This window comes from Balearica regulorum, chromosome 10 (genome assembly GCF_011004875.1).
Source record: "Balearica regulorum gibbericeps isolate bBalReg1 chromosome 10, bBalReg1.pri, whole genome shotgun sequence".
Taxonomy (NCBI): Eukaryota; Metazoa; Chordata; class Aves; order Gruiformes; family Gruidae; genus Balearica; species Balearica regulorum.
This window is the reverse complement of record NC_046193.1, coordinates 4,389,804-4,417,280: the sequence shown is the minus strand read 5'-3', so window position 1 is coordinate 4,417,280 and position 27,477 is coordinate 4,389,804. Positions and strand designations below refer to the sequence as shown.

At 42.5% G+C, this 27,477-nt stretch overlaps 1 protein-coding gene across 4 annotated transcripts; it reads left to right on the top strand.

The window, feature by feature from the left end:
- The first annotated feature begins 3,033 nt into the window (after positions 1-3,033).
- On the top strand, positions 3,034-27,057 carry SHISA5 (shisa family member 5). Of its 4 annotated transcripts, XM_075762803.1 has the most exons (6): positions 3,034-3,176; positions 6,265-6,433; positions 6,803-6,877; positions 20,526-20,641; positions 21,690-21,905; positions 23,892-27,057. In XM_075762803.1, the coding sequence occupies exons 1-6, from the start codon at positions 3,125-3,127 to the stop codon at positions 23,969-23,971; spliced, it is 708 nt and encodes a 235-aa protein (XP_075618918.1). In that variant the 5' UTR covers positions 3,034-3,124; the 3' UTR covers positions 23,972-27,057. The 4 variants fall into 4 exon arrangements, with proteins under 4 accessions (XP_075618918.1, XP_075618920.1, XP_075618921.1 ...); XM_075762805.1 differs by lacking the exon at positions 6,803-6,877; XM_075762806.1 differs by lacking the exon at positions 3,034-3,176 and having other exon boundaries at positions 6,296-6,433; positions 6,847-6,877.
- The last annotated feature ends 420 nt before the right edge of the window (positions 27,058-27,477 follow it).

Here is a 27,477-nt window from a genome sequence, read left to right as displayed (position 1 = left end):
GCTCGATGGTGCGTCTAATATCCGCAAGGCGAACCCCATCCATACTCCGTAGCTGAAAAATCCCATTGCAGAAAAACTGCAGAAGAGAGAAGACAGGGAGCTGATGAGGCGAGCGTGGCAGGGACTGCCTGTCAGAAAGCTGGAGGGAGCACTGGGGGAACTCACCAGGCAAAACTCATGGGCACGGAGCCCTCGCTTCTCCAGTTTGCGCCCATAGATATCCGGGTCAGCCTCTGCCCGGCGACACAGCAGGCATGCTGGAGGGGAGAGAGCAAACGGCACCGGGAATGAGCACCTCTGCGGGGCAGGGGGAAGCGACACTGAGGGGTTGCCCCCAAGGGCCTGCTCTATCCCTGCCTAGCTGTCTGCCAAGCTGTGGGAGGGATGCTTTGCTCTCACCCTGCTCCATTGAGTCGAGGGCCTTCTCCTTCCTTGAGAACATGGCACCCGTCAGTCAAGTGTGAGCGTTTGGAGAGTCCCTGTCCCAGCAGGGCCGGGGTGTCTCCTCCAAATGCTCCTCTGCTGACTCTGAGGGAGAAGCGAGACGCGGGTGAGCTTGCAGCAGAGGCCCAGAGCCCCGAGGTGCGGGGCTCCCCTCCTCCCTCGGAAGCCCCGCGCAAGCCCCGTCCCTCCCCTGCCCTCACCAGGTCGCACTGACCCACGGCCTGAGCCCGGCGTGCCTTTTTGTGGGCTTGCCCCCGCGGGTCACAGTGGCCACTGTGACATCAGCACCGCTGGCCTGCGTGCATGCGCCCCAACTACGGGCAGGGATGCCCTCGGCCACCTGCCGCCCGCTCTGAGACGGCCACCGCCTCACAGGGGTGGGCGTGAAGCGCCGAGGCGGGGGCCCGAGCCCTCGGCACCCACGTAACCGGGGCGACTGCTCCTGCAGCCGGGGCAGAGTCAGATGCCAGGTCCCACGGGGCAGCCATCGAGGGTGGCACTGTTGGCCGAAAGGTGCTGTTCCAGGGGTGCGACTGCCAGGCTCCAGCCTGGGCCGAGGGAACGCTCCGCTCCTGCCCCCGGCACGGGGAGCGCTGCCGGCAGGTCGGGGAAGGTGGTCGGTCCTCTCTGCACTGCACGGGCAAGGCTGCATCTGCAGTTCTGCCTGTGGTTCTGGGGGCTACAGGGGACAGAAGCGACCGTTGAGCCTGGCCTGGGCTCAAACATCCCATCCGCTCAGATGCGGTGGGTGGCCGGGGCACATCACAGGACCTCAGGACGGCACCTAAATGTGCCCTAAATGTGCAGGTGGACCTGGTAGTCTTAGGTTAACGGTGGGACTCGGTGATCTTCAGGGTCTTGTCCAACCTAAATGATCCTAGGACTCTACTGAACCAGGACACCATTCAATTGTTGCTTAATCACCATTTGAATTTCATTCAATCATCGATCCATTACCATTAGATCGTCGCCTAACCATTAATAAACCCCTTTCCATTAAGCCCAGAACGGTGACTTCTCTGAGTAATTCACCTGCGACACGCGGACAAAAACCAGGCGGTGTCTCGGGCACAACCAGAGTAGGAAGGAAGGAACGCAAAATCCCATATTGGAGACTCCAGGTCCAAAATGCAATTCAGGACCAAGCTGGAAAGCTGAGACCCCAGGAAGGCCTTCGAGAACACTCGCTGGCTGACAGTGCTGAGAGTGAGTGGAGGCTTCCCAGGCCACCTCCTTCAGCTCCTGCTTTTCGAGTGTCCTCAGCCATCCTCTTGTAGCAGCCACCTTCCAAGCCAAACTCTGGTGCTTGGGGTTTCCTTCTCACCAGGCTTACCGAGATGTCGCTTGCCCTTCTGATGCCGGGGCATCACAGAGCTCTGCTAGCTAGATGCCGACAGAGGTGAATGGTGCCAGGGAACAAGCACCTTGGTTTGCAGCAAGGCTGTGCGTGACCACAGCTCCTTGGCCAGCTCCGTTCGAGCCCCTTTGCTCGGGAGTGCCTCAGAGCTCGCATCGCAATCCCCCTGAAGAGCACTACGTGTTCTAGCCATGCCTAGACCTCACTTCTTCCCAATCACAGCAGTCAAGAACAGAAGGACAAAGTGCTGCCGCTGAGTTCTCTTTTGGACCCTCTCTACCTCCTTTTCTTCCACATTGCCTCCGCCTTGGCAGAAAAACTCATCAGGTCTCCCAGGTTGCCCTGCCTTCCTCACAGAGGACACCTGCTCCCTCCTTTAGTGAACTGACTTTCACGCTGCATTAAGGCCGATCAGGAAGGCACTTAACCACACACCAGCAGAGCACCTGCAGTTTGCCTGAAGAGGAGAGGGTTGTCCAAACCTGCACAGCCTCTCCATGGGATTTCCTTCGCGCTTTGGTCACCGTTATTCTTTGGTTCAGCCTTGTAGCTCTCTGCCAACTGCCACGGAGCAGTTCAGCAGTCACTCTGCAACCAAATCTTGTCTCCCTCCTGCACAAGGAAGGTACATGCTGGTCTCCAGCACAAGGGAAATCCTTTTGGATGACTGACTTTTCCCAGGCCCCTTGTTACCCTCCCATCGAGCACATGTGATTTTTTTGCTCTAAAGGGCACGTGATGGGTCTCAAGCCCTCGGGAACAGGTACTGCTCTGACTCTCCTGAACTCGGTGGAGTAAATTCCTTACCAGGTGTTTGCAACATCTATTAGAAAGGATTTCTTGGCTTATACGGCAAGCAGGTAGCCTTCAGCTGGTACAGCAACAGTCATGTTGGGAAACAGGACCTGGGACTGGTGCATGGGCCCTTTGGCCTTTTAGCCAGTGTACAGTGTGCCTGAGTTCTAGCAGAGAGGCACTGGCCTGACCGTAGACAGCCAGGTGAGGACATGGCACAGGTGCAAGATGAGGCTAGGACACTGGTAGGCCTCGTGGTGGTCCCAAACACAGCCACCCAGGGCGACACTCCACAGCTGCTCCCCAGGCCACCACCTCACCGGGAGGACGCACCGCCTGCTACAACGGTTTCCCGCTCTTTCCGTGTGTGAGGCGGCACCCCCCCGGCACTCTGTGCGCCGCACCGACCCGCTCCGCCCCTCCTGCCGCCGCCCTGCCCGCCGCTCCTCCCTCGGCCGCGCGGCGGCGCCCCGGGGTGCCGGCGGATCGCCCAGCCCTCGCCCGCCCGGGGGAGAAGCGGCAGTGCTCATGGCGACGTGGCGGGGCGTCCTCGGCCTCTTCTGCCTGCTGCCGGCGGCCGGTGAGCAAGGGGTGGCGGTTGAGGGGCGGGGAGTGCTGCGAGCGGGGGCACCCCGGCCCCTAAGGAAGCTTGGCGGGCTCCGGCGACTCTTTGAGGCGGATTTTGGGGCTCCTCCGGGGCTGCGACCCCGGGGAGGCCCTGCCGAAGCCCCCGGAATTGGGGAGCCCCGGCTTTGAGCAGAGACCCCTCAAGTCAGCCGCCCAGGCGGGGGTAGAATGTGTCTTGCCCACCCCGGAGCGAGGACCGACGCTGGGGCTGGGGTGTGTGGTTTGAGGGCACTGCGTGCTCCTCCAAAACCATGCGTCCTGGCCCTGGCATCGGCCTTCAGCCTGGTGCAGGCAGGAGATGCCCACACCTGAACAGCGTTTTTGGTGTGAATCGAGTTCACTGAGAGAAAAGTTATGCTGAAAGTGAGGTAGGTTTGTGTTGATACTGGTGTGTGTTGTTAGATGGCAGCAATTAGTGCCCCAGTAACGACTGCGTGGACCCACCCAATGAATATTGTCTACTGGTAAGCCTAAAATAAGACTATTGGGGGGGGGAAATGTACCACAAAGTGGCTGCGGGTTGCTCTTGATGCATGCTGTAAAAAACCTTTACCTTTTCACTACTGATACAGTAAATTTTAGCCTTTTAGGGCAAGATAATATAAGTACTTAGGTGTTCAGTGATGCTATTGTAATGTATAAATTCATTTGATAATTTAATTCATACATGGCTATCGGATGCTAACATTGATAGTAGGGGTTTTTTTTTCAGCAGCCCTATCTGTAAGTACCTTGTTGTGCTTGAAGGATAGAGCCTGTGGTCTTCCCCAACTTTGTCATGTGATGACAAAAAGCAGATGTGATCATAGGACTTATCAGATGAAGTCTCAGAAAAGGAGAAGGGCTCTTGATATTGTATGCATCAGCGGCATCGCTTTATCTGAAGGATCAAATTCTGCACAGAAGTGCAGGGAAGGTGAACGTGATCTTTAGTGGATATGCAAAAGGACATTTAACTTGGTCAGAGTAGTAAAGGATCGCACTTTGAGGGTCGAGCCTAAAGCATGGCTGAAATGGTCAGAGTTTAATCTGTAAGTACTTTGAAGGATGAGCACCAGAAGAAGGGTTCTTTAAGCTGGCTCACAGTGACGGTGCTACAGCAGTAACTATATGCAAGGTTGAAAGTTAGAAATTTTTTTTATTGGAAGAGTTGGGGACTTTCAGTGGGAATAGTTCAGCAGCTCTGCTCTTTAGGTGGAAATCAGTCAGTTTGTTAAAGGGTGTTTGTGGTGCTGATTGTGTGAAGTCATCAGGCTGCTGTTTTGCAGATTAGGATGAACCCCTCAGTAGCAAGTAGACCAAAACAGGAGGTCATTTCTGCCTCCCTCAGCCTTGTGTTGTGGTGGGTTGAGTGTATGCCGGACCTCTCCTGAGATGATTCAAATCATTAACCTGGCAGAAAACCAACTGAGGGGGAAAAAAGTCCCCCAAGCCCCTAGTTGATCTGCTCGTGAATTCAATCAGTTCAGGTAGAGTCTCATGGGTGCCACAGCTCATGAAAGAAGAGAGGAACAAAGCAGAGGAGACAAATTCTTCTCTTTTGGTGTGCTTGGTCCTTGTCGGCTCAGCTCAGCCGCCTGAGAACTGGCCTGGACCTTTGGTTTCCGTTGTTATTTTATTGTGCTGCAATAGCGCAATTGTGAGATGGAGGGAGCAGTTTTGTTGGTTGACTTGTTTTGTTTGTAATTTCACAGGGTATTTTGGGATCGGTTTAGCTACCTGTAATTTCCTTATTGGTGATACAGGAAGGAGAGAGTTGTCAGGTGACGTTACGTGTCTGCAGAGGAAAAATTTGGTGAAGCAGGCATGAGCATGTGTAAACACATTAGTAGAGGTACTGGGGTATTGGTACAGAAGTTCACCTTTGCTTGTGTTTAATGTACCTTCACATTTAACCCCTTAGAACTATTTTTTTTCTCTTTTTAATGTTGGCTGAAATATTCAGGTATGTCTTGGTGCCAGAGAGTCAAGACTGAGTTTTCAAATGGCAAAGTCTTTTTAAATACTCCTTACTTTTCTCCTGAAGGAACATGATTTGTTGTCTTTGCCTTTCCTTATTTGCTTTCTCTGAACAACTACACCTGAAGTAATTTGAGCTTCTCAGATGGAATGTGATTTAGGAGCAAAATATCATGGTATGTGTTGATAATGTGATAAGAAGGAAAATGGGGAATAGAAACCAGCTGACTGCAGCACTTATCACTGAAAACTGAAATGATACTCTTGCTAAAGATTCTTCTTGGGAAATGCTTTTTGCTTAAGCTTTGAGAAATATTCTTATGGGACAGTTGGAAGCTTTTAATTTGCCGTTCTTACATTGTAGTCATTCAGGCTTGAGAGGCCAAAGAGAGAGAGAAAACAGCCAGCATGCGAAGGAATCTATCAGCCCAATGCGATGCTGAAAAGCATGGGATGTCCCCTGAGAAATCCATCCTAGTACATGAACATCTCCATTTCCTTACCATTGTAGCTGCTCCAGTTGACACTTGCAGCGGGAAGATGCCACTTGACTGGTTTTAGCCCTGGAAATCTCTGTTTTATGCCATGAATTAACAGGATTGGGATTTTCCATGAAGTAAACAAAGCAGCAGGTAGAAACGACCAAGTCATGTGGAAATCCAAATCTACAGTGAATGCAGTTGCATTGCATCTTCTGGATCAAGTCAAATATCTAGGAAAATCTAACATTTTCTTGTAACTGATCTTAGGACTTGTGTGGGATTCTTAATGTATCTGGCTAGTCACGTTGCTCTTTGAGTCTTTACAGTAATTTGGTAGCTACTAGCAGAGATAGCGAAGAGAGTATCACCAGACAAAGCATCTCATAAGTATACCTGCATGCAGGTTAGTTCTTTATGTATGCGTGAACAGTTGGGAAGAGCTACTTGACAAAGACGAGATACTTTGTGTGCAAGGAGTAAGTATTTGCCTTTGCTATACTCTAAAGGAAATAATTGGTTTGTAAGACCTAACCAAAATACTTGAAACGTATTTAAATATTAACCTAGGTGAGCTAACTATTGGATTTTAACTTTTTTCAGTTTTGGGTGAGGATTGTCGGGCATACATTGATTACAATGGCAAGGCACAACCTGCAAAATCCTGTCTCAACTTTTGCTGTGGAGATTGCACGCATCGATACTGTTGCTCTAATGTCATCTTAGAATTTGATGAACAACAACAACTTCAGTGTAATCTGCTTGATGGAAGGTACGAGGCAAACTGGATTTATACAGCAGGTTATAATTCTATCAACAAATAACAAAAATACACAGTCTAATGGTTAAAAACTTACAGAGGGACCTTTCAGCTCTATATCTGGCTCTATTGGGGGTCTATGTTAGTGCATGTAACTTACCTGTAAAATGGGAACAATGAGGTAGACAAATTGATGCATGAACTAGTATGTGTTTTCTTGAGCATCTTCAAATATTTTTACCCTATTTAATTTTTCTTTGCGGATGACAAAATTAATCTCTCTCTCTTTGGTGTATGTTACTTTTCATAAGCATTTGAAACTTAGCTAGGTACTTGAATAAGTTGTAAATTCCATTTTTGAGATGAGTTCTTTTACTACAGGACCTCTGACTCAAGCAATGTAAATTACATGCAGTTTTTTTCAGACCCTGATGATTACATTTCTTCTGGCCCCAGGTAAGCCATGCAAAGTCTCAGCTTTTAAAATTACATTTATTTAGTGGTTCTTCATTCTATAATCGATACATGCCAATGGAACGTGAAAATAGAAATACTCGTTTGTGTGTTGAGAATGTGGAGCACTCCGACTCCGTGTATGTGTTGGAATATCTGAAGAAGTAGAGATGCGAGGAAGAGGTTAGATCGTGCTGTTCAGGCAATAATGATCGCTGTATTGTTACCGGAAAGCGGCAAAATAATTCACTCTCTAAGACTTATTTTGAAGTTTTAGAAAGCAGGCATTCTTTATTGCAGCGCTGGGTGCATGGCGGATAACTCCACCTAACGTGCACACCCAAAAGACAAAACTAGCAAGTATTTATACTATGTTAATATACATATTCAGTATATTTCCGAGTAGTGCTTATCACATTCATGGATTTTCTGGGAACTCGTTAGCATATGCTAATGTCTTTCGCCCATGTTTGTTGGCACCTCTGGGTGGTCCTCGGGGGTCTTCAGACTCGCTCTTGGTATCACCTATACCTTATCCCTCAAGGCTGGTTTTGTGATCACCTTGTAACTTTCTTATCTTTGCGCATCTGTTCTTCCAAGGCCGAGCTGTTTAAAATGAGATTGTTCCAGAGCTTCTTATCTTACAACTAATTATTTTCTAAGTTACAATGGTTTCCCTTGTGTTTGGTTACATCGATTGAGCAACGGCTCTAATTGCTTTAATTGATCTTAATATTTCAATATTCACAGGTATCAGTATGTAATAGTCCATATTCTTGCTACTGATAGGGAGGTTGTCCTCTAAAGCATTAGTAGCACGCTTGCTCTATGCCCTTCGATACTGACCGGCTCGGTCCATAGCGGCTCCGTCAGAGAAGCCAGTTGGGTTTGAAGCGCCTCCGTGCGTTTTAGCATCCCTTGCACGGAGTTTTTATCAACATCTCTTGTTCTCTTCCGCGCTCAGGCGGAACAAACGTTTAAGTCTGTGCGTTACCGAGGCGGTTACAAGAGTCCTGCTGTGTAACGTGTCTATTTCTGGTAGCGTGGAAGACCTGGAGGAGAGGACAGGGGTTAACGCGCAGCTATGAGCGTGCCATACACCCGCACCGGAAGGGGCGCGGGAGCCCCCGGCCCTCGTTGCGGCGTCCCCTAAGGGGGCGGGGCAAGCGGAGTGACGTGAGCGTGGGCGGGGCTGGGCGGCGGGCGCGGGGTGAGCGGCGGCGGCGGCGAGCATGGGGTAAGCGGGCGCGGCGGGGCGGGGGGGGCCGGGCCGGGCCGGGCCGTGCGCCCGGCTAGCCAGGGCAGGAGCGTGTCCCCCGCCCCGGCAGCCGAGCAGCCCTTGTGCGCGGGCTCGGTAGCCTGCAGCGAGCGGGGCGGTGTAAACGGCATGGCCCCCGCCTCCCGGGAATGGCACGGTGCGGCGGATGCTCGGGGCCGCGCTCGTTCTCCGAGTGGAGCACCCCACCTTGTATCACCTCTAGATATATCGTTCTGCATCCTGTACGCGGTGGGAAGGAAGCCTCGCTAGAGGCACCTAATGGAGGTGCTGCCGTGGTATGCGCCGGTGCATCGATGTGTAAAGGAATGTCTTGGATCCTTAGTCTCTTTTGACCCTTTCCACAGGGAAAGGGTTGATGTAACAAATATTTTGGAGGAGGGATGCCCCTTCTTCTCTGTTAGGCTGATGGAGCTGTCTTGCCTATCTTCAAATGCCTGGTTCGAGTTCAGCAGGTGTGAGCCTCATCTTGCAATCAGTGTTCCCTCTTGATGCATTTTTATTTGAAAGATAGGAAAGACACCACCCCACCCCACCCCCATCTTTGGGGCTGCAGAGATACTGAATCTGGTGGAATAATAAAGGTTAGATATAAAGAATGTGATAAATACATTTTTTTTCCCCATGTCAACAAGCATGGTTATTAGAAAGCACAGAAAATAAAAGAATGTAGTCTTTTAAAAAAACAAAACAAAAACCTGCAAAATTGTTAAAGGAATGGTAACTGAGGCCCACAGTCCACAAAGGCGCGTTTGTAAATGACAGAAAATGTCTAGGAAGTAGCAGATAAGTTGCTTTAATTATTTTTGTTTTCAGCTATGGAATGTCTACAAAGACAATTCTTGATGTCTCACCTTGAGAAAATGGGTCATTGGTGACTCTGTGTCAAGCTGCTTTGCTCCTTTTGCCTTCATTTTCTTTCCTTTTCCTACAGCTTGGAAAACATAATGTGTTGTGCAAAGGCCTAGACTTAACATCAAACTTACTTTCTGCTTAGGAAATTTTAATAGAAAGATGGTAATTTTTCACAGAAATATCACCTTTGAAAAGCCATCTGGGTGCGACTCCAGAGAAAACCACATCCCAGAACTTTCCAAAGTGACTAATGACTTTAGGTGTCTGATTTAGGGTGTTTCAACATCAGGAATTGAAGTGAGTAGGACTTCCTGTTACTGCAATCTGTTTCATTACAGACTTTGCTCAGGTTTTTGTGTGATGTGTGTTGGGGTTTTTGGGTTTTTTTTTCTTTTTGTACCAAGCAAATATTCCTTCTGGAAGAGTTGTCCCTGGTTTCTGTCTGCAAGGCATATTCCGCTCTCTTGCTCCATGCCAATTTCTTTTAAAAGACAAATTTTGCATTGACTGTGTTTATTTAATACTTTACTGTGTGGAGAGGAGGGCTGATGTCAGATATTTCTTTGTATCTCCAGCAAGATGAGCATAGTCTTTAAAGTATTTATAACAGGAGAGGCAACAAAGGGCAACTTCCTTTAGTGTCCTGTTCTTTCTCATGAGTTGCAAATACTACCTTTGGCGTTGCCCTGCAAAAGGAGGAGGTGATGGTTTCCTGGCATTAAGGGTCAGAAAGCGTTTACTTCCTCATTCTTGCATCCGGCTTAGCCCTAGATCAAGTTATCGCTCTGGCACATTGCTCATAAATCCTGGCTTTTTAACAGAATTTCACCTCACTGAGGGCTTGTCACAAATTGTGTGGACTTGGCACTGGGCTGAGTGAGCTGGGGTGCCTCTTCTCCCTTCTGGGAAAATCTGCCACAATTACGCTCAAATTGTATGGACAGTGTTAGGGAAGGGTTGGTGGTGGTATGTATGTTCTTCCTTGTTTTGGCTAGCTGAGGAGTTTTTAGTTTGCTTGTGCTTTTTTTTGCTGTGTTTTTTCTGAGGTCTTCTGCAGAAGTGTGAGCCCCAGTTTTTAGGTGTTTTCTTTTTATTAGTAGCCTTTAATGTTAATATTTTTCAGGATTTAATATTGAGTATCAGGTGCTCTTGAGGCAGGGGTGCAAGGCTCTTTGAGCAACCCTATTAAGTGTAGTTCACAGTGCAAGCAGTTCAGATCCTGTAATCTTCTTTTGGATATTTTAAAGGCAATAAATTACATTCTTTTGGAGTGTCTTAATAATGTACTTTCAAGTACTTGAAAACGCTTCGCTTCCCAGAACACAGCATTTGGATGTAAAATGTAAGCATTTTAGGAAAAGTATAAAAGTTAGCTTTAACTCAGATTCAAGCTTTTCCCATCGTTGATCAATCCTTAAAGCTTTTAGGTCAGAGCATAGGCATAGGTTTCATACCACTAAACTTGTTAAATTTGCCACCATTTTTCCTTGCATGCAAGATGACCATTCACAATTTCTAGTTTCTGCTGCTAAGGAATGCATTGTGGCAAGGATTTACTACTGGAAGGTGGTTTTTTTTTTTCTCCCCCCCCCCCCCCCATTGGATTACTGAATTTTCCCCTGCTTTGCTCTGATTTCAAAGGTGGATTGTGAGCAGTAAGGTTAACTTAGTTGTTTTTCCCCTTTCATTCTGCAGTACACGTAGTATTATTGCTTTAAGAAACTGCAAAAAGCAGAGGACTGATTCACTGGAACCGCAGTTGTCAAGCCTTGATATGCCAATTTTCCAATAGGGACCCTTACTGGAAAAGGAAATTAGATGACTCACATCCACAGTTCAACTAATTGTGAAGTATTTGAGTGTTTAAGGAGGTAGAGCAATTCAGAACATCTGTATGAGATACAGAAGAAAATAATGTAGTTGGGGCAGCTGATTGCAGTCTTTCTAAATGGAAACAAAACTTCAGATTGTCTTAGTACACAGTTAATTGGAGTCTGTTTCTGAATTAATTTCTGCCTTGAAGTTGCAGCAGATTGTGTAATAGATACAGTAATGCTTGAGGCTGTTCATCCTTAGGTGATGAGAAGCAGAATGAGAGTCTTCCTGGGAAGCCTCAGCCAGCAGAGACAGGACAGCCTTGTTAGGCTGGGGATGCGCTCATTTGGATTTTGTCATGGGCTGATCAATGTATTGTCACTTGGTTCTCCTTTTGTGAAATGGAGAAAATCCATGTCATTCTGCCTGCCTTTGCTTGAAATGTGGTATCTGCAATAGTCTGCTACGTGTGTTAAGTTGGCAAAATCAGTACATTTCTAACCGTGGAAGATGTGATTGCCCTAATTTGCTGCCTCTCAATTTAGATGTTTCTAAGCATATGCTTTCTCCATAGGCAAGGTAAAAAAATACTGTGATGTTGAACTATATCCCACTTCTCCTTTTTTTTCCCCATCACTATCAGGGACTTCAGTTCACACTTTACAGTGTATTTGGATGCTCCAACATTTGTAATAGATTGCCAATGATAAGAAAATAAATTAGGAAGATTGCTCATTGGAAAAAAACTTCTAGAAATGTAAGCAGTCTCTAGTTAATGAGCAGAGGATTTCTTTTACAGTACTGGTCCTCAATATTTTTTGTGATAAATGAGTTAAACTACATGCAGAGCCGGCTCTGTGAGGTTTGCATTCAGACACAGGCTAATCTCACTAAGGAATGTAAGCTGCTTGTCTAGAAACAATTGAGATTTGGATTTGAAGCTATTTAAAAAAATGTTCTAGGTTTTTTACCAGCCTGGAAAGTAAAAGCTTGCACAATTTGTAATTGTAACTTGCATTAGAGCATTTGGTTTTGTGGTCACTATATTCTCAGTGACAAGCTACTTAAACCTGACAAGGCAGTGGTGAGTTGCCATTAATGACTTCTTATCTGCCTGCTTCAGGCAGTGGGCTTAATGCTCCTGGAGGTTCATTTACTCTGGAACCAGGATGGAAGGAGAGTGAAAAATGCTGTCCTGGCTCAAGAGGCAGATGTGCATGGTTGGGTTAGTGTGCTCCTCTAAATACAGAGGGCTGTTTCGCAGCAAAAAGCAAGACAAGCTGGCCTAAACATGTGAACACACAGTAAGATTAATCGCTTGGATTACATTCAGGAGTTACTCTGAAAGCAGTAAGTTTTTAATGGACAGGTTGACTCTGGAGAGCATTGTCAAAGCAGCCACAGGCAGGGTGGCCCTCAGAGAAGGGTCCTGTTGCCTAAGAAACAGAGAATTCTTCCTTAAAAACGTGGTTAAAAGACCATGGTTGTTACTAAGTAGGATCTATGAAAGTTTGAACATGTGGGTTCCAAAGGTAGCTCCAACTCTCCTATATAATTCCATAAAATAGCCGTGGCCTAAGGTATAGCCATGTCTTTGTGATAGATTGTGTTGTAGCTGTATTATGGGAGGAGGAGAACAGATGTTTTGTTAGGGAAGGAGGAGAATGTACTTAAATTGCCTAATCTTTTAAAACTGCAGTTGTAGTGTCTTCTGTGAAATGAACAGATTAGTTTAATTTCAGGAAACCTACAATTGTGTGAAGACTATGAAACATTTTATACTATTCATTTTTAATGTCATAGTCCTCTCCAGGTTTGCTAGCGTAATCTCTGGCTCTCAATCCCATGGAGAGGTAAACTAAAAAACCTCAATTTTTTGAAGTTATGGAAGGAGCCAGTCATGAATTCCCTTTAAAAGGAGAAGTAATGGTTGGCCAGATCTGACCTCTACTGCAGAGGACTGTTCTTATTTGTGCAATTATAGATTTTCCTTGGTGATCCTTGTTGCGCTGGAAGAGTAGTAGTTCTCACGAAGAGAGGGAGAGTGAAGCAGCATGTCAGTTCATAGTGGTATAGGGTAATTCATTTACCTAATTTAAACTTTGCTCCTGCCAAACACAGTGTTTCTAACTTATATAAAAGTAATGATCTATGAGTAATGTGGGTAAAGAAAAAGTGTTTCATGTAAGAGCTGGGTTAGATGGTAAGCAAAGCTGGTGGGTGTAACCTAGTCTAAACTTCCTTTGATTGCATTTTCAGTGTGTTTGGCAAGTTATACACCATGTTGCAATTTGCCGGGAAAAAAATATTATTTTTTTAAATGTTATTTAAAATTTTAATGCTTTAGCCAAGTTAGTTTCTAATTAGTTGCTTAAATCTGCTTTCTGGGATTAGTAAGGTATTTGCAGTAACCAATTCACAGTGTTGCAGTTGTTGTTTATGTGGGGAAAATTTTCTGTGGTACATAATTTTTTTCAGTTAAACCTGTTCTATTAATTCAGTTAACTATTAAAATCCTTCCTATTGCCTTTATGTTGGTCCCAAATTTTAATTAGGGTGGGGGATAACATCCTGTATCATTGGACTGGGATCCTAATGGTAGGAGGGGAACTGACTCACTTCGTTTGCCTTGAATATCTGTGCCTGTAATCAATCTACGTTCTCTTTTTGCCACTAAAGGAGGATTTTAATTTTATTTATTGTCTGTAGAAGCAAATGCCTTATATTGTGTTTAAGGACAGTTTTTATGCTGAGGGTCCAGTGGACTTGTCTGAAACTGTCTTGTGACCTGCCTGAAGCTGCAGTGTTAATTCTCATAGTGTTAATGAAAACTTTATTCCCTCTGAATGCTGCTCTGACTCTTCCCCTTTTTGTTATGTGCAAATTTTAAATATGCCAGTTACCTATAGCAATTATTATCAACTGTCTACAAAGTTAGTAGACTTCCCAGGAAACTTACCTGGAAAATTGTATTTTTAGTATGCAATACAAAGGGATTTATGTAAATAGACATATTTAGTACAAGTGAACTGTTTATAGACCAACAAGAGATGTTTGTATACATCTTCCATAATAACCTGTTGGGTCTGGATGTCGGATGTCTGAGTAAAACCACAAACTCCAGGAAGTTCCCTCCCTGTCGCTTTCTCTTATAGGCTGTTACTTGAAAAAATGGAGAAGTTAGTGTCCATAAGAAATGTAGTAATTAACTTTACTTCCAGTAGGTCTTTGTGCATTAAATTAGTTTATTATTCTGGGCTTAGTGACCCACATCAGCTTCTTATTTCAACAAATAGAAAAAGGACTCATTCAGTACATATTTAGCAAACTTTTTCTCAAAACACTCTTGCGTTCTCTTTTTCTGTAACGCTTTTGCAGTTTCAAGGTTTCTTGGCTTCCCATGGCCTTGTTGTTGCTTTAGTATTGGTTCTCAAGCCGGAGCTGGCCTGGCTGATGCTCAGGGTCACTGGGCTGTGCTCAGCTGCTGACTCTGGGGGATGTCGGTCAGGGCTGTTTAGACTGCAGGTAAGTGGAGGTGTCCCAGGGATTGTTTTGCAGGGGGCTCCTGCTGCAAACTTTCCTTCTTTTGAGGGTACCCAGGAAAAATTGTGGGAAGTTTTAGTGGGTTTCAGTGGGAGTCGATCTGTGTCCATGCTAGAGCAGTTTAGTTAGTGATGACTTGAGCTGGTGCCGCACCGATGGGTTAGCCAAAGTGAGGTGAAACCATTTTCTTCACATTAAGGAACTGTGCACGGGCAGGACTCTAGGATGGACGCTCTCAATTGATAATTTGGTCTTTCAGACAACTGTTAACACAATGCAGACATCACAGTTCCAGTCCATGCTTCACTGCATTCTGCAGCTTATAAGATGACTTCGCAGTTACTCAAACCTGCCAGTCTGAAAGGATCAAGATTTCATAATTTTGAAACCATGCTATTCAGTCTGAGTTTTGTTGCCTGTTTCCCACCACAGGAATCATTGGCCCCTTGTCTGTTAGACACTTCTTGATCATGTAGAGATCTCATTTGGGGGGAGGTGGCCCCTGGGTAAAAATGGCTGGAGCAGGCCGTGGCTAGCACCAAAATTAGTGTGATTGCACACGGACTATGAGGCTTAACTGGTGTCTGTTTTGGTTGTTTGCATGTGCTGAAGCTCCTGTGGGCCAACACCCAACTGTGATAAAATAGGCTGATCAGTCTATCAAGTGTTAAAGTCGTGCTAATGTTTTTCTGTGAGTATTAACCTCAGGAGTTTGCTTTTTGTGTAATAATAAATTTATTTTTTTGAGTCTCTAGCAAAATTGGTTCTTATATTTTGAATCTTCATGCTAAAATATTAAACTGAGGAAGTGTGGTGTTTGTAAAGCTGTAAAAAGTAATCCCTCTGAAAGACCCTTGGGAAGTCATATTGCTTTTTCTTTTAAAAAAATAAAAAGTTTATGCTTCATTTTCCTGCTAAGCTTTAGAGGCAGTATGTGGTATTGTATGGCCATTGCTAAAATGTTGACTTATGAAAGCATTTCAGTCTGGGAACTTGTGTGGTCATGCTCTATACCTGAGTCAGAGCAAGCCTGGACATTTAGGTTCTGACACATTTCTGGGATCTATGTCCTTTTCTGGAGCAGTAAAGAATATGTGTATACTTTTTTTTTTTTAGACTTTTAGGAATGGCCTAAATTATCTTCTGAAGTCTTTCCAGACCACCCTGTGTTACAGCCATAGCTCACTATTTGTAAATGTTTGTTTTTAAAAGCAGCTGTGCTTTTGAAAATGACCCTGCCAACGTGTTTCTTGTAGTATGGAACAAATCTTGAAATAGATTAAAACTTGCAAAATAAATAGGCTGCTTAAACTAATTTTTCAGAACTAAGTGATCTCGTTATTGTTCATATGGGTATTTTTTCTTTTTTAGACAAAAGTTGTAGTGTGTCCCACTGTCATGAATCCATAGACACGCAAAAACTTTCTTTACAGCAGGGCTTACAAAATGGTTTAAAAATACGTTACTGCGGTTGAAACTTGGATATTTTAAAAGGCCTTAAATATGCTCAAAGCATCTTACATTTTTTCCATTTGACAGTGTTTAAGGTTGAGATCTCTGATAGGAACAACAACTGCCTTGAGAATTAACTTCTACATATAGTACTGTTTGTATCCTGGATTTTTGATTCTGCCATTTAAATATGTCTGTTGCATCTCGTTCAGTACTAAAAGGGGCAAACCAGGCACTAATCATGTAATGAACTGACACGTTTTGAATAATTAGAAAACTTTAAAGGTAAGGTGAGTCTGCGAGGTATGCTCATTACATATGCAATTTAGTGCTTTCCAAAGGTGAGAGAATAGGGGTAGGAGTAGGGCAAGGAAGGAGAGAGGCAGTGGTAGGAAAAGGCAAGGAGTTGTCTCTTCATATTTATTTTCCCATGGATTTTATGAGAAGTTTCAATTTATCATTGCTGCAGTAAAACTGCTGTTGGGTTTGGTTTTATTCTCAATTTTGTTTTCTATTAAATTATTGGCAGAAGTTAGCTTTCCTGTGAAGAGAAAGCAGCAGGAAATGACAGTGAATGAGCTCAAGCTGTTTATAACAGTGTGTGCTTTATTTAGAGACTATGGTATATATAATGTGGGAGTCTGGAAACCCGTATTCAAACAGTGACGCCAGCAGAGCAATCTGATGTGGTGCTCTGGCCACCCTGACTTCTGCACTCTGACATTTGTTTGCAGAATGCAGGGGGTAAGGTGTGTTTTTTGGTTTGTTTTTGTTTGATTATTTTTGTTTTCTGCTTGGTTAACCACTCAGTGGAGGAATCTTTAAGCTACAATCCCTCACGTCTACTCTTTTTCATTTATGTATAATGCTAACAGTTGGTAATTAAATTATCATTTAATGTGTGTATATTTTTTTTCCAAATATTTTCAGAGTCCTTTTAGACAGATTCATCAAGTGAAAGCAACTAAATGAAGCAATAGTTTTGTTTAAGAAAGGAGTATAGGCTTTCTGGAGTCAGCACACTGCAAGAGAGTTTTTATACAGTATCTGGAATATCTTGTCTCCTGAAGCTTAGATGGTTCACTGAGTAAAGTGCGCTGAGCACCATTCTGGCCTCACTTGAGTAACATCTCCTATTACTGTTAGCCTTCCTGCACTTTTTTCAGTAGTTTTACTAGTGGGATATTACTGAAGGTTCAGGAAGAAGCACTCAGGGCAGTATTCCTTGAGCAGCAAAAGGACAGACATTATTACGGTAAGGTAGTGCCTGACCATTCAGATATTCCAAAAGACTATTGCTGGTTTTGATTATCAATAGGAGTCATTAGGAAAAAAAGTGTTTCGAAGAGCTCCAGTGTTGAAAGAGGGTGTTGATGCTGCGAGTTGCAAGTTCATAGCACATACTGTTTTCTGTACGCATCCTGCTACCTTCTGCTGTTTCAAGACATTTGTCTACACAAGTCCAAGTGCTGGCAGGAAAATCATGCTTCTGTTGTAAAGTAGGTGATAAAAATGCCTACAGTAATCCAGTTGTGTACACTCCTTAGAAAACTCTGGGAAGAACTAACTCTTGTCTGTTATTTCACTCACTGACCTGCTTCTGCAGGCTTATAATTTTGGTCTGTAGTAATCACACAGTATTTCAGTGGGTACAACTGAATCACAGTGCTTACACACACAAACACAGAACCGCACACCTGACACACCTGTATTTTAAATATGTGTTGCCATTTAGCTCTTTAAAATGCAAAATGTCATCACGCCGTGGCTGTGTCACTTTAGCAAAGACGCAATGATGAAAATGCACGGGGTGTGTCTAACAAGTTAATGAAAATAAGGATATGGTGAGTTTTTTCCCTGAGCTTTGCTTTTGTCGCTTTCCTCATTAGAAACAGTAAATAGGCAGAGCTTTATTACCAATAAGCAAATGTAGCCCATGCTTCAACCTGACCAGTGTTTATCTGTTGGTGGGCAGCTTGGCTGCAGATGGGATTGTGCTGTTTTCTCTCTTGTCATATCAGAACTGAATTTGGTTGTGAAAGACAAAGGCTCTCTGCCAGTTTTCTGCTGTTCTAGTTTGTTTATGATGAGCAGTCATTTCTCCACTTTGTCTGTTTTCTCCTTTTCTTAGGTTTGCTTGATTTCGCCCAGCCTTTGCTAAGGTTCAAAGAGGTTCATTGTCTGTAGAAGTGAAGAATTCTAGTTGTCTTTATCAGGCCTCATCTCTTTCCTTGACACAAGAATTTCTTTCCTTGGCGTAGTTCATTAGCAAGAAAGGTTTTTCCTTCTTTACTGGGGAAAAAGCCAGAGGAATAACCTAGAAGACACTCTTCCTTTGTTGCCTCTGCTGATGTTGCTTGGTAATAATTGTGTGTAATGGAAATGTTAACTTCCCTAGTGAAAGAGCTTTCTCAGGGTTGGTACAGAAGTGGGAACAATAGCAAGGAAAATGCTGTTGGCACTCCACAAGTAGCAGTAATTGTAGTTAATCTTTGTCATCCTATGGTTCCTAGAGGTGTCTGTAGTTTGTCACAGGCATTCATGCTGTTTCTTGTGAATGTTACAATCAAGATGATTAAATCTAATGTACGAATCCATTGTGCATACTTCTCTGTCTTCTCCAGTGTATATATGAATTTATATAATGACTATCTAGTAAGGACCCTGTATAACTAGTCTGCATTCCACAAGTCACTCTTAATCTAAACCATTTCCGCATACACAAGTATTCAGCTTGTGTTTTTGAACTAACTTGATGTGTGTTTGTGTTGGCCTCATGGACACAAGGCAGACTGTGTTTCAGGATGTGGCATCATTCTGCCTGTTTATCCCCCCCACCTTGAAACTGCATTTGTATCTTCCTTTTTCTACCAGGCTTGAAAGAAACAGGATTTTTGGATGGAGATGAGCTGGTTGTGAACTTACTGTGCTGAAGTGATAAAACTAATGCTCATGAGGATGGGGGGAGCACTTAACAGTGGCATGGTTAGGAATACATTTGCGTGTGTGAGGCAGCGTATGAAAAACATTCTGTAAAGGTGCAAAGCATCTTTACATTTTGCAGCTATGTTGCAATTGTCTGCTTTTCTGGCGGTGTTTCTGACGTGAATTCAGGAGGCTGCCACAGTTCCTGCTTCCTGTTTTACGTGTAAATACTTGTACTGTGGATTGCCTACGGTCACTGCACCTTAGATTTAGCACTTGAGTAAATCCAGTGTTACATTAAGTACTTCACAAAACCAGTGCACAAGTTAGATACAGTTATATAAAATTGCTGCTCACATTCTTCAAAGAGATCTGACTCAAGTTTTTTTCTTCTAGCTGTTGCAGAAACAGAATAAAATTGATGGAACCTCTTTTGGGGGGGGAAAAACGCATTTTAGATTGAACCTGTTTCATTTGTCAGTGCTTATGTTCAGTGTCCAGCTTACTGAGGGTTAAGTTGCTGTAGAAGACTGAGGTGAAGACTTACGAATTTGTGTTAGGGATAATAGTGTGCTTTCTGTGCTTTGCTTTTTTTTTTTTTTTGTCAGTGATTTAACCTTCTGGTGTCATTGATACTCAAAAACAATTTTCACATTTGATGGCTGTTTGGTAGCCAAGTGAAAATTGCTGGAGGTTCTGGAGATGTGTCATTTTGTTTAAAGCTGTTAACAGGAAACTGAGCAGGGAAAAAAACCCTAGAGAGTTCTGTAGCCAAAATCTCTACGAAGAAGCAAAACCAGGATGGATATAAAACCAGCTCTCTACTTGTTATTTTAGAGCTTGTTGTTCATTAAAACTGACTTCCTGCAATTGTTCCCAAAACTGATGCAGGGTGCATTTTGTAAAGAAATAAAAATGCTGGAGACTTTGGCTTCTGTGGAAGAAGGGCTTTATTGATATCAGACAGTAGGACACAAACCATGTGAATTAACACTTAAAAGGGAATTGTCACTGTATATTTAATGCTTTACAGAGTCAGTTTTTCTTCCCTGTTTGGTACACAGAAGTTATTAACAGTCATCTCCAGAACTGCCTCATCATTTGGTACTCATCACAGAGGTTAAAGCTGGTGTAATCTTTGGCCTTTCCGTACTAGGTTTGGTGGTTTAGGCAGTGTTTCTGTCTCCCATAATGTAGCGTACCACACTCGTTGTTGCAGTAAAATTGACAGAATTTCAGATCTTTTAAACCATGTGAAATGTGGCTTCTAAAATAACTGTTTACCACTTCCAAGGAACCAAGACTCTGCAGTGTGGAGCAGTCTTGAGATTGGGCATTGGAGGTCTTAGGAATGTCCGAAGAACTTGCTGTCACCTCTAAGTCTGGGGTGCTTCATTTCAGGCATGCCTACCTGTATCTTCATAGCAGTCACGTAATGCTTCAAAAATTGGGTTGTCAGACTAGGGATTTTGAAGCTTTATCACTGTAACCTTTTGGAATACAAAAAGGGACACACAGTTGCACTAAATTAACAACAGTAAAATGAGAGAGACCAAAGACTCCCGTTGGGCCCTTCTCATGTTAGGAGTTGGTCAGCTTCTGCTGATTCAGCAGCCCTGACCTCCCGTAGCACCACATCTGACAGTTGTTTCTTATTCAAATGCATGAAGTAGTAAGAGTAATAAACTGGAGGAAGAGCAATGTGTTGGCTGCAGAAGGTTAGGTTAAAGACTAGTAAATCTGTGTGAAAGACTCTTACTACTTCTGGTGGTATCTTTCTTGCAGTTTTGGAACCCTTGTTGCGATTGGAGTTACTGTTTGTGCAGTGATTGTAATTACTATTATTCTGTGCCTCACCTGTTCATGTTGCTGCTTGTATAAAGCGTGTCGACGACCACGGCGTAAGTACCTGTATATTTATTTTCTTTTTCACTTCTTTGAACAAGACTTTTTCTCCTGAAAAATTGTGTTCCTATAAAAGGTGAAAATAATCTTGCCTTACCTCTCTGCTACAAAAGTTACAATACCTAAACATTAAAAATAAGCATTTAAGCTGCTTCAGAATGTAAAGTTGCAGAGATGTAAAGTTGCAGAGATGTTTTGGAATATTTTCTAAGCATTTAGTGTCTGTCCCCCCCCACAATGTGTGGATTTTGAGTTGGGGGGGGGGGGGAATGATGACACACTGTTTAGGTAAGCAGAGGATAAAATGAAATTTTAAAATTTTCCCAATCTCTTAAATATATACCTGAAAAATACACCAAAGGCCCAGGACTGCAAATGTGCAATCTTGAGCAAAGTCTGTAATTGTAGCATAAAGAGGGAAGAGATCTTAAAAACAAATTATTGTAGTTTTTTAGAAAGTAAGAGAGATGAACCAATGATCCAATGTCAGGCCCTACAAAAATCAATGACAATGTGCATTTGTCTTTCTAACTGTTATTTAGAGGAAGATGTACTAACACATGGGTGTATTAGTGTGTAGACAACATGCAAAAGGAAACTCATTTGGGCAATCATGGTAGGAAGCCCCTTACCTTTAATAAAGGAGATCTTTATCACCTTAATCCTTAAAAGCAGATCACATTTAGAACTGAGCAGGCTTTTCCAGTCTCATGCCAAATGATAGATAACTTGGCTGCAAGGTTGAGTTCCTGGTTTTTGAAGAGTCCAGGAAAAAAATTCTCTGCTCTTTGTGATTGAGAAACAAGGAGATAAGTTGGCTGCTGTCCCAGTATGTGAAGGCTCTCATTACCACTGAGATCAATGGAAGGATATGTAGAGGCACACATTTCTAAATCTTTCGTGGAACGTTGAAAATGAAATTACCCAGATTTTGAAGTGAGAAATTGATCTTGAGAGAATGTTTGTTACATTACTGTTGTTGGCTGTCCCAGGTGATCTCCTAGGACCACCAGCACTAACCATGTTCCTTCTGCTTGTTTGTAGCTGTTGTGACCGCCACTACTTCCACTACGGTGGTTCACGCTCCCTATCCCCAACAGGGAGTGCCACCCAACTACCCAGTAGCCCCATATCAAGGTTATCAGCCTGTGGCTATCCAGCCCCAACCGGGAATGCCGGTAGCACCATACCCTGCTCAGTATCCTCCCCCTTACCCCATGCAGCCGTCAGGACCCCCAGCTTATCATGAAACGGTGGCAGGTAAGGCAGAACTGAGTATTTCTTCATCTCTTAGATAGCTAAAGAGACAGTTGTGTTGGAGCCAATCTTGTATTATTTACGTTTATTGTTTTCTATGATTTTATTAATGTAAATGTAAACAAATTATGTAAAACTCAAGTGATGGTGTAATTCACCCTTGCTGAAGTTTCCCCATCACCATTTCTGTGTTAAGCATTGCGGGATGAGGTGTAGCTGGAGCTCTATTGGCAAAGTTTGGTGGTATGTGGGACTGTCAGTGGATCTAGTAGAATGTTTTACTAATTCAGTTGAAATTTCATATTGAAATTGAAGTCCAGTTAACATATGTATAGTAGTTGGGTGTTTCTACATACTCTTTCTAATCTAATACTTGCTAGATGTTTTAATCTATACGCAGATGGCATTTTTTAGTAGTTCATTGTTGTGTTTATAGAATAACAAGTCTTTGACCAACTTCAGACAAGTTTGATGACTAGCAGTTAGAATTATTGGAATCTTTTTCTTTTCCTTCTGCTTTCCTTCTTTCACAGCATTGTTCTCATGCAACTTTATTGTTGCTATTACGAATTCCCAATTCCAGTAATAGCTGTTCTCTGAACAACTGGCTCCTGGCTGTTCAGAGAGGCTAAAGCTAGGCTGTTCTCTGTCCTAGGATCTTCAAAGCCCTTTTACAAACCACACTGTTCATCCTTCTAAGTAACAAGCAAAGAATAGTCCTGAATAGAAGATAATGCCCTTAGAAAGTAACTCTCATGACAACTCAAATATAAAATGTCTGTTCATAGTCTTAAGCATTTGTAAACCAGTTAGAAATTGTGCATTAACAATGTGCAAACCAGTCCCACATGTAAAAACACTGAGTTGGCAGACCTGTTGACTTTATCTTTCTGTTGTAAAATTCTGAAGAGGCTGTGGGGTTTATGGGATTTACCCCAAAGTGCTTTGGCCTCATCTTTATCATGTGAGGGAGTCAATAAAATAGTCATTTTGCTTCTCCTGCTCTCTAGTTTCTCAAAATGTTGCTGGTTTGTTAGTTCTTAAAAATTTATTCTTTTTCTGGGAAAAATCTCAAAGCATTTTCCATGTTGCCAGCTGAGAATGCCTCAAAATGAGAGCTCTTTCCTTTATTTCCCTTGTCTGTTAACCAAGGGGCAGTCTCTTAATTAGGTCACGTGCAAGGGAGAGATTACCTGCCCTGTCACACAGGAGCCAAACCCACTCACTTTACAAGATCAGCAAAAGATAGCAACACTTAGACGTTCCAGGGATCCGATCAGGTCCTGTGTTATTTGAACTAACTTGTGCTATTTGACAGACCTGAAAATGAAGGTGCCACTTGAGAGCAGCTTGTCTCAGAATATGAGAAAATAAGATTACCTTCTGAGTGATATACATCTAGTATAGAAGTTAAACACTTTAATGCACTCAGTAGCAGTGGGATGCTTTTTTCCCTTTTATTTTTTTCAATTAAACTCTGTGATGCTTATCAGAAAAGCATTTTCCCTGAAGGAATCCTAAGATGCTTTCTGTAGACTTTTTTCTTTTGCCCAGTGGTTTATTTTCACTTCTCGGCATACTATGAGGTATATCCTGTTGTTTCCGCATCTCTGACTTCCACTGGCTGTTGCTCTGGACCAGATCGGTTCCTTTTCTTTTTTTTTTAAATTTTTTTTTTTTTTTTTTTTAGACTATGGGTTTTTTTTTTCCCTGAAGGGTAACCATGTGCTTGTGGCTGCCATAACTCACATGCACACTTGAGAATCACATGAAAAAAAAAACCAACCCACAAGAACAAAGGTTTTTGTGATCTTACTTTTGAAATGTGGATGCTTTATGAGTTAGCACAAACTGTTCTCAAGTCCAATTAAGATGCTAGATAAGTTGAACCTCTTAACCGTGTGCTCAAAACAGAAGTTGCCATTATATATGTAGAATTTGGAATGTAAATTTTACAAATCTGCTTTTCCTTGTGTTTTGCTTTTGCAGCTGGTGCTGGAGCACCTTACCCAGTCAGCCAGCCCCCTTACAACCCTGCTTATGTGGATCCTCAGAAGCCCACCTATTGAAAAGATCTTCTGCTATGCTTCTGCATACAAAACTTTTTAAAGTATAATTTGTGCTGTTTACACTGTGCAACTGTAATATATTTTTCTGGAAGAGGGTAATCTTTTGTCTAAGTAAAGTGAAAGTTAAATCAGTATCTTTTATTTTTAAATGCTTCAAGTACGAGGAAGGAGTATTTTTCTTGCAGAAGTTAATTTATACCTCAAGCAAATACAAAAAGAGATATTGTTCTATATACAATGAGAAAAGCATGAAGGAGGAGTACTTCAGAAATAAGAACCACAATAACATTTGCTGTGCAATAATTTTGAAAGGAGTGGTCTAATATGAGCATTATCAAACACCCAAAACTGTAGCAATCTTTTGCACAGTATTAAAACATAAAAACTTAATCTAAGAAACTACCTGATATATGTTATGTATGTTCTGCCTGTTTTGAAGCTACTATCGTTAGGTAAGCTACAATATAATACATTTCATTTACCATTCAAAAGGGAATTTTCCTATTTTTGAAACATATTTGCCTTCAGTAAGGGGTAGCAAACCATGTTTAATTGTTTTTGGACCAGTTGTATTTTTCTGTGCTAAATAGCATGAGTTGATAATTTCCTTGTTTTCTTTACCAATTTTAAGGCTTAAACTGTGCCTTCATTGGGTGTTTTCTCAGGCCATTTTAATTTATAGCTAAAAATTAACAACAAAACCAAACTCTCTGCCACTTAGTAGGACAAATAGATCAAAAGCTGAAAACATGAGAATTCTTCTTCATGAGAAAATTATTGGGCAAGTATTTGTTGTCCCAAGTATTATTGGACAAGTTTACTTTTATGTTGTTTGTAAGAAATTTATATGAGTTTGTAAGAAAAAAATAGCACCTTAGTCATATGTTAAGCATCGGTACCTGCCAGTGTTCAGTCCTGCCTCAGCATAGGGAAGGAATTTATTTTACAGGAGAGATGGGATGTCAGAAATAGTTTGGAGTTTTTAAATGCTTAGGGTTTGTCACTCTGTCTCTAGTGGGAACTGTAGATGGCAGGAACCTAGGGATGATAGATCTTTATAAACTCAGTCTGCATTTGAATTGTAATATGCAGAGGGGGGATAAGAAATTGCAGCCCAATACATAGTAGGGATTAAACCTCTCTTTTGTCTTCAACATTCCCATAAAGCTGAGCGAAGAATGAGAAGTCAGGAAAAGGAGGAGTGGTAGGATTTGGTCACAGCGAGGTAATGTATTTTCAAGAAGGTAGTGCTTACAGTCATGAAATGTCTTGAGATATCCTTGTGACTTACTGGTGTTTGCAAGTCTTTTGGCTCTATACACCTTATTGATCAAACGAATCATGATTTTTTTTTTTTTTTGTGTCCTCTACAATTCTATCTTTTCTAGCATTGAAATACAGTTTGTTATTCCTCAGTAGAGCTATCTAGTCTGTATGTGTCACTGTAACATAATTAGTGAAATAATTTTGACATATCTCATATACTGATTTTACTTTTTTAGAGAGACCATTAAGCAATTTGTCCTGCGACTCTACATTTTTGGAGCATAGTACTGTTTGAAAAACATTAATGGTGGCATTGGTTTACCTCATGGTGGATGGAAACTGCTGCTGTCAAAGGCAGCCTTATTTCTCTTCCTGATTTTTTGAGTCTATTTCTAGGTTATTCCAATTCTTTTTTCAAGAAAGTCTGAAAGGCATTTCAGAAGAAGCTTGTAGAAAGTTTTTAGCACAGGTATTCATGACAACCTGTGCCCCTCTGTTACACCTCTCTGAGTGTTGTAGTTAATAATAGCATGAAATGGTGCCAAGAGGCACGCGGAGAGCGTGCATGCCCTGTGTCGGTGTGTTCCTCCTCTTTCCTGCCTTATAAGCTGAGGAATTGGGCAATGCTTCATTATACTGTTAAGAGTTATGTGAGAACAACCACAAATGGACAGTGTCTCTTGCGTGGAGGATGAAGTGTTTTCCTAGAAATCTGAAATTTTTATGTGCGGGAGGGCATTGAATAACTGCAGAAATAATTCCCTTGCTATAGATCCTACCCCTGTGTGTTTGTTCATATAGAAGGAGGGCAGAGACTATTCTGGGACCTTTGTTAGCCAGCTGCATGGACGGAGTCTGGCCGGTGAGATGCAGCCAGTAAGCATAGCTGCCGCGCAACTCTCGGAGCAAAGGTACAGTGTTCTAGTGTTGGGCTTCACGAGGTTGCGGCAGTGTTAGTAGGGTTATGTTTTGGTTAGGAAAGGAAAATCTGCAATTTCAGAAGTCGGCTCAGGCATCTGCCATCATCCCTGAGGAAAAGATGGTAGGAAATTAAAGTGACAACACTATAACAGAGGTCCCCAAATCTGGAGTTTTGGTGTAATGTTGTACAAACCAGATAAATTGCCCTGAGCACCGCTGTATGTGGAGGAGATGAGGGATACGGTTAAGAGCCTGAATTTACACCTTGCCTTCAGCGAACGTATGCTAATGATAACTTATACACAAGTGAAGAGAGGAATTGTTAATGCACAAGGAACTACTTGTGTAGTAGTGTTACAAAACTCATTGAAAGAAGAGAAAATGGTCCACTTCATAATTGGAGCACTTAATCAGATTGTTTCTTACTGTTAGTGTAATCATCATTAACAATAAGGCATAGGACCAAATTTTATGTAGTTGTTGCCATGCAACCCATTGAAACTTGTTTTCATATAGTTAAGAGAATGGGATGGTTATAGAAAAGATGAAGTTTATCCATAAACTGCTGATGTGTCAGTCCAAGTAGCTGTTGCCTTCACGTCAAACTGGTGATCCACAGTGCCGTAGGGGAGGGGGAATGGAATTAAAATTTTAAATGTTGAAAGAGTATATGTTATTTTTTTTAATTCTGTAAGTGCCTTTGTTTCAGAAATGTTTTGTCAAATTAAATACAGTAGAATATTCTGTTGTACTGAACTTACTAGATAATCATTGTTGATTTTATTACATACTCTAACCTAGCTTTGTATGTTGTTTGTAGTTTAAACGTGAGTATTCAAAAGAAATGGCATAAACTCTATGCACCTTTGTAATAAATGCAGTGTTTGAAGTATATTCTATCAATTTTGTTTTCTTAGCCTCATTTTGAGTATTATTTAGGAGTGTATCTGCAAAGCTACGTTTTACTTCACTGTATTTGTCAGCTAGCGTTACCAAGTGTACTTTAAGTCACCTTGTATCATGAATATCACTTTTGGTAGTGGAGAATGAAGCCTAATCAAAATCACAGGTCACAACGTAAAGCAAAGGCAATATATAAGCTCCTGAATGATATTCTGGCAGTGTGCTTCAAAGCTAATCTAAAAGGATTGCTTCTAAGGCCTTGTCTAGCCCAAGGAGTAAATTAAGTGCAGGAAGTTTGTATGTGTTAGCTAACAAATCCAAAGACATTTGAAAAGTCTAGTGTAGACAAGGTAGCAGACTTCAAAGAAGTCTATGATTTGATTAAAGTTTAGTATCTTCTTAATATATATTTTGAC

Excerpts from the sequence above, each read along its gene's own strand:
- SHISA5 (XM_075762803.1), top strand. The coding sequence starts at position 3,125 with ATGGCGACGTGGCGGGGCGTCCTCGGCCTCTTCTGCCTGCTGCCGGCG. Across the intron at positions 20,642-21,689 it reads AGCGTGTCGACGACCACGGC|CTGTTGTGACCGCCACTACT; the intron begins GTAAGTACCTGT and ends GCTTGTTTGTAG. Across the intron at positions 21,906-23,891 it reads TTATCATGAAACGGTGGCAG|CTGGTGCTGGAGCACCTTAC; the intron begins GTAAGGCAGAAC and ends TTGCTTTTGCAG.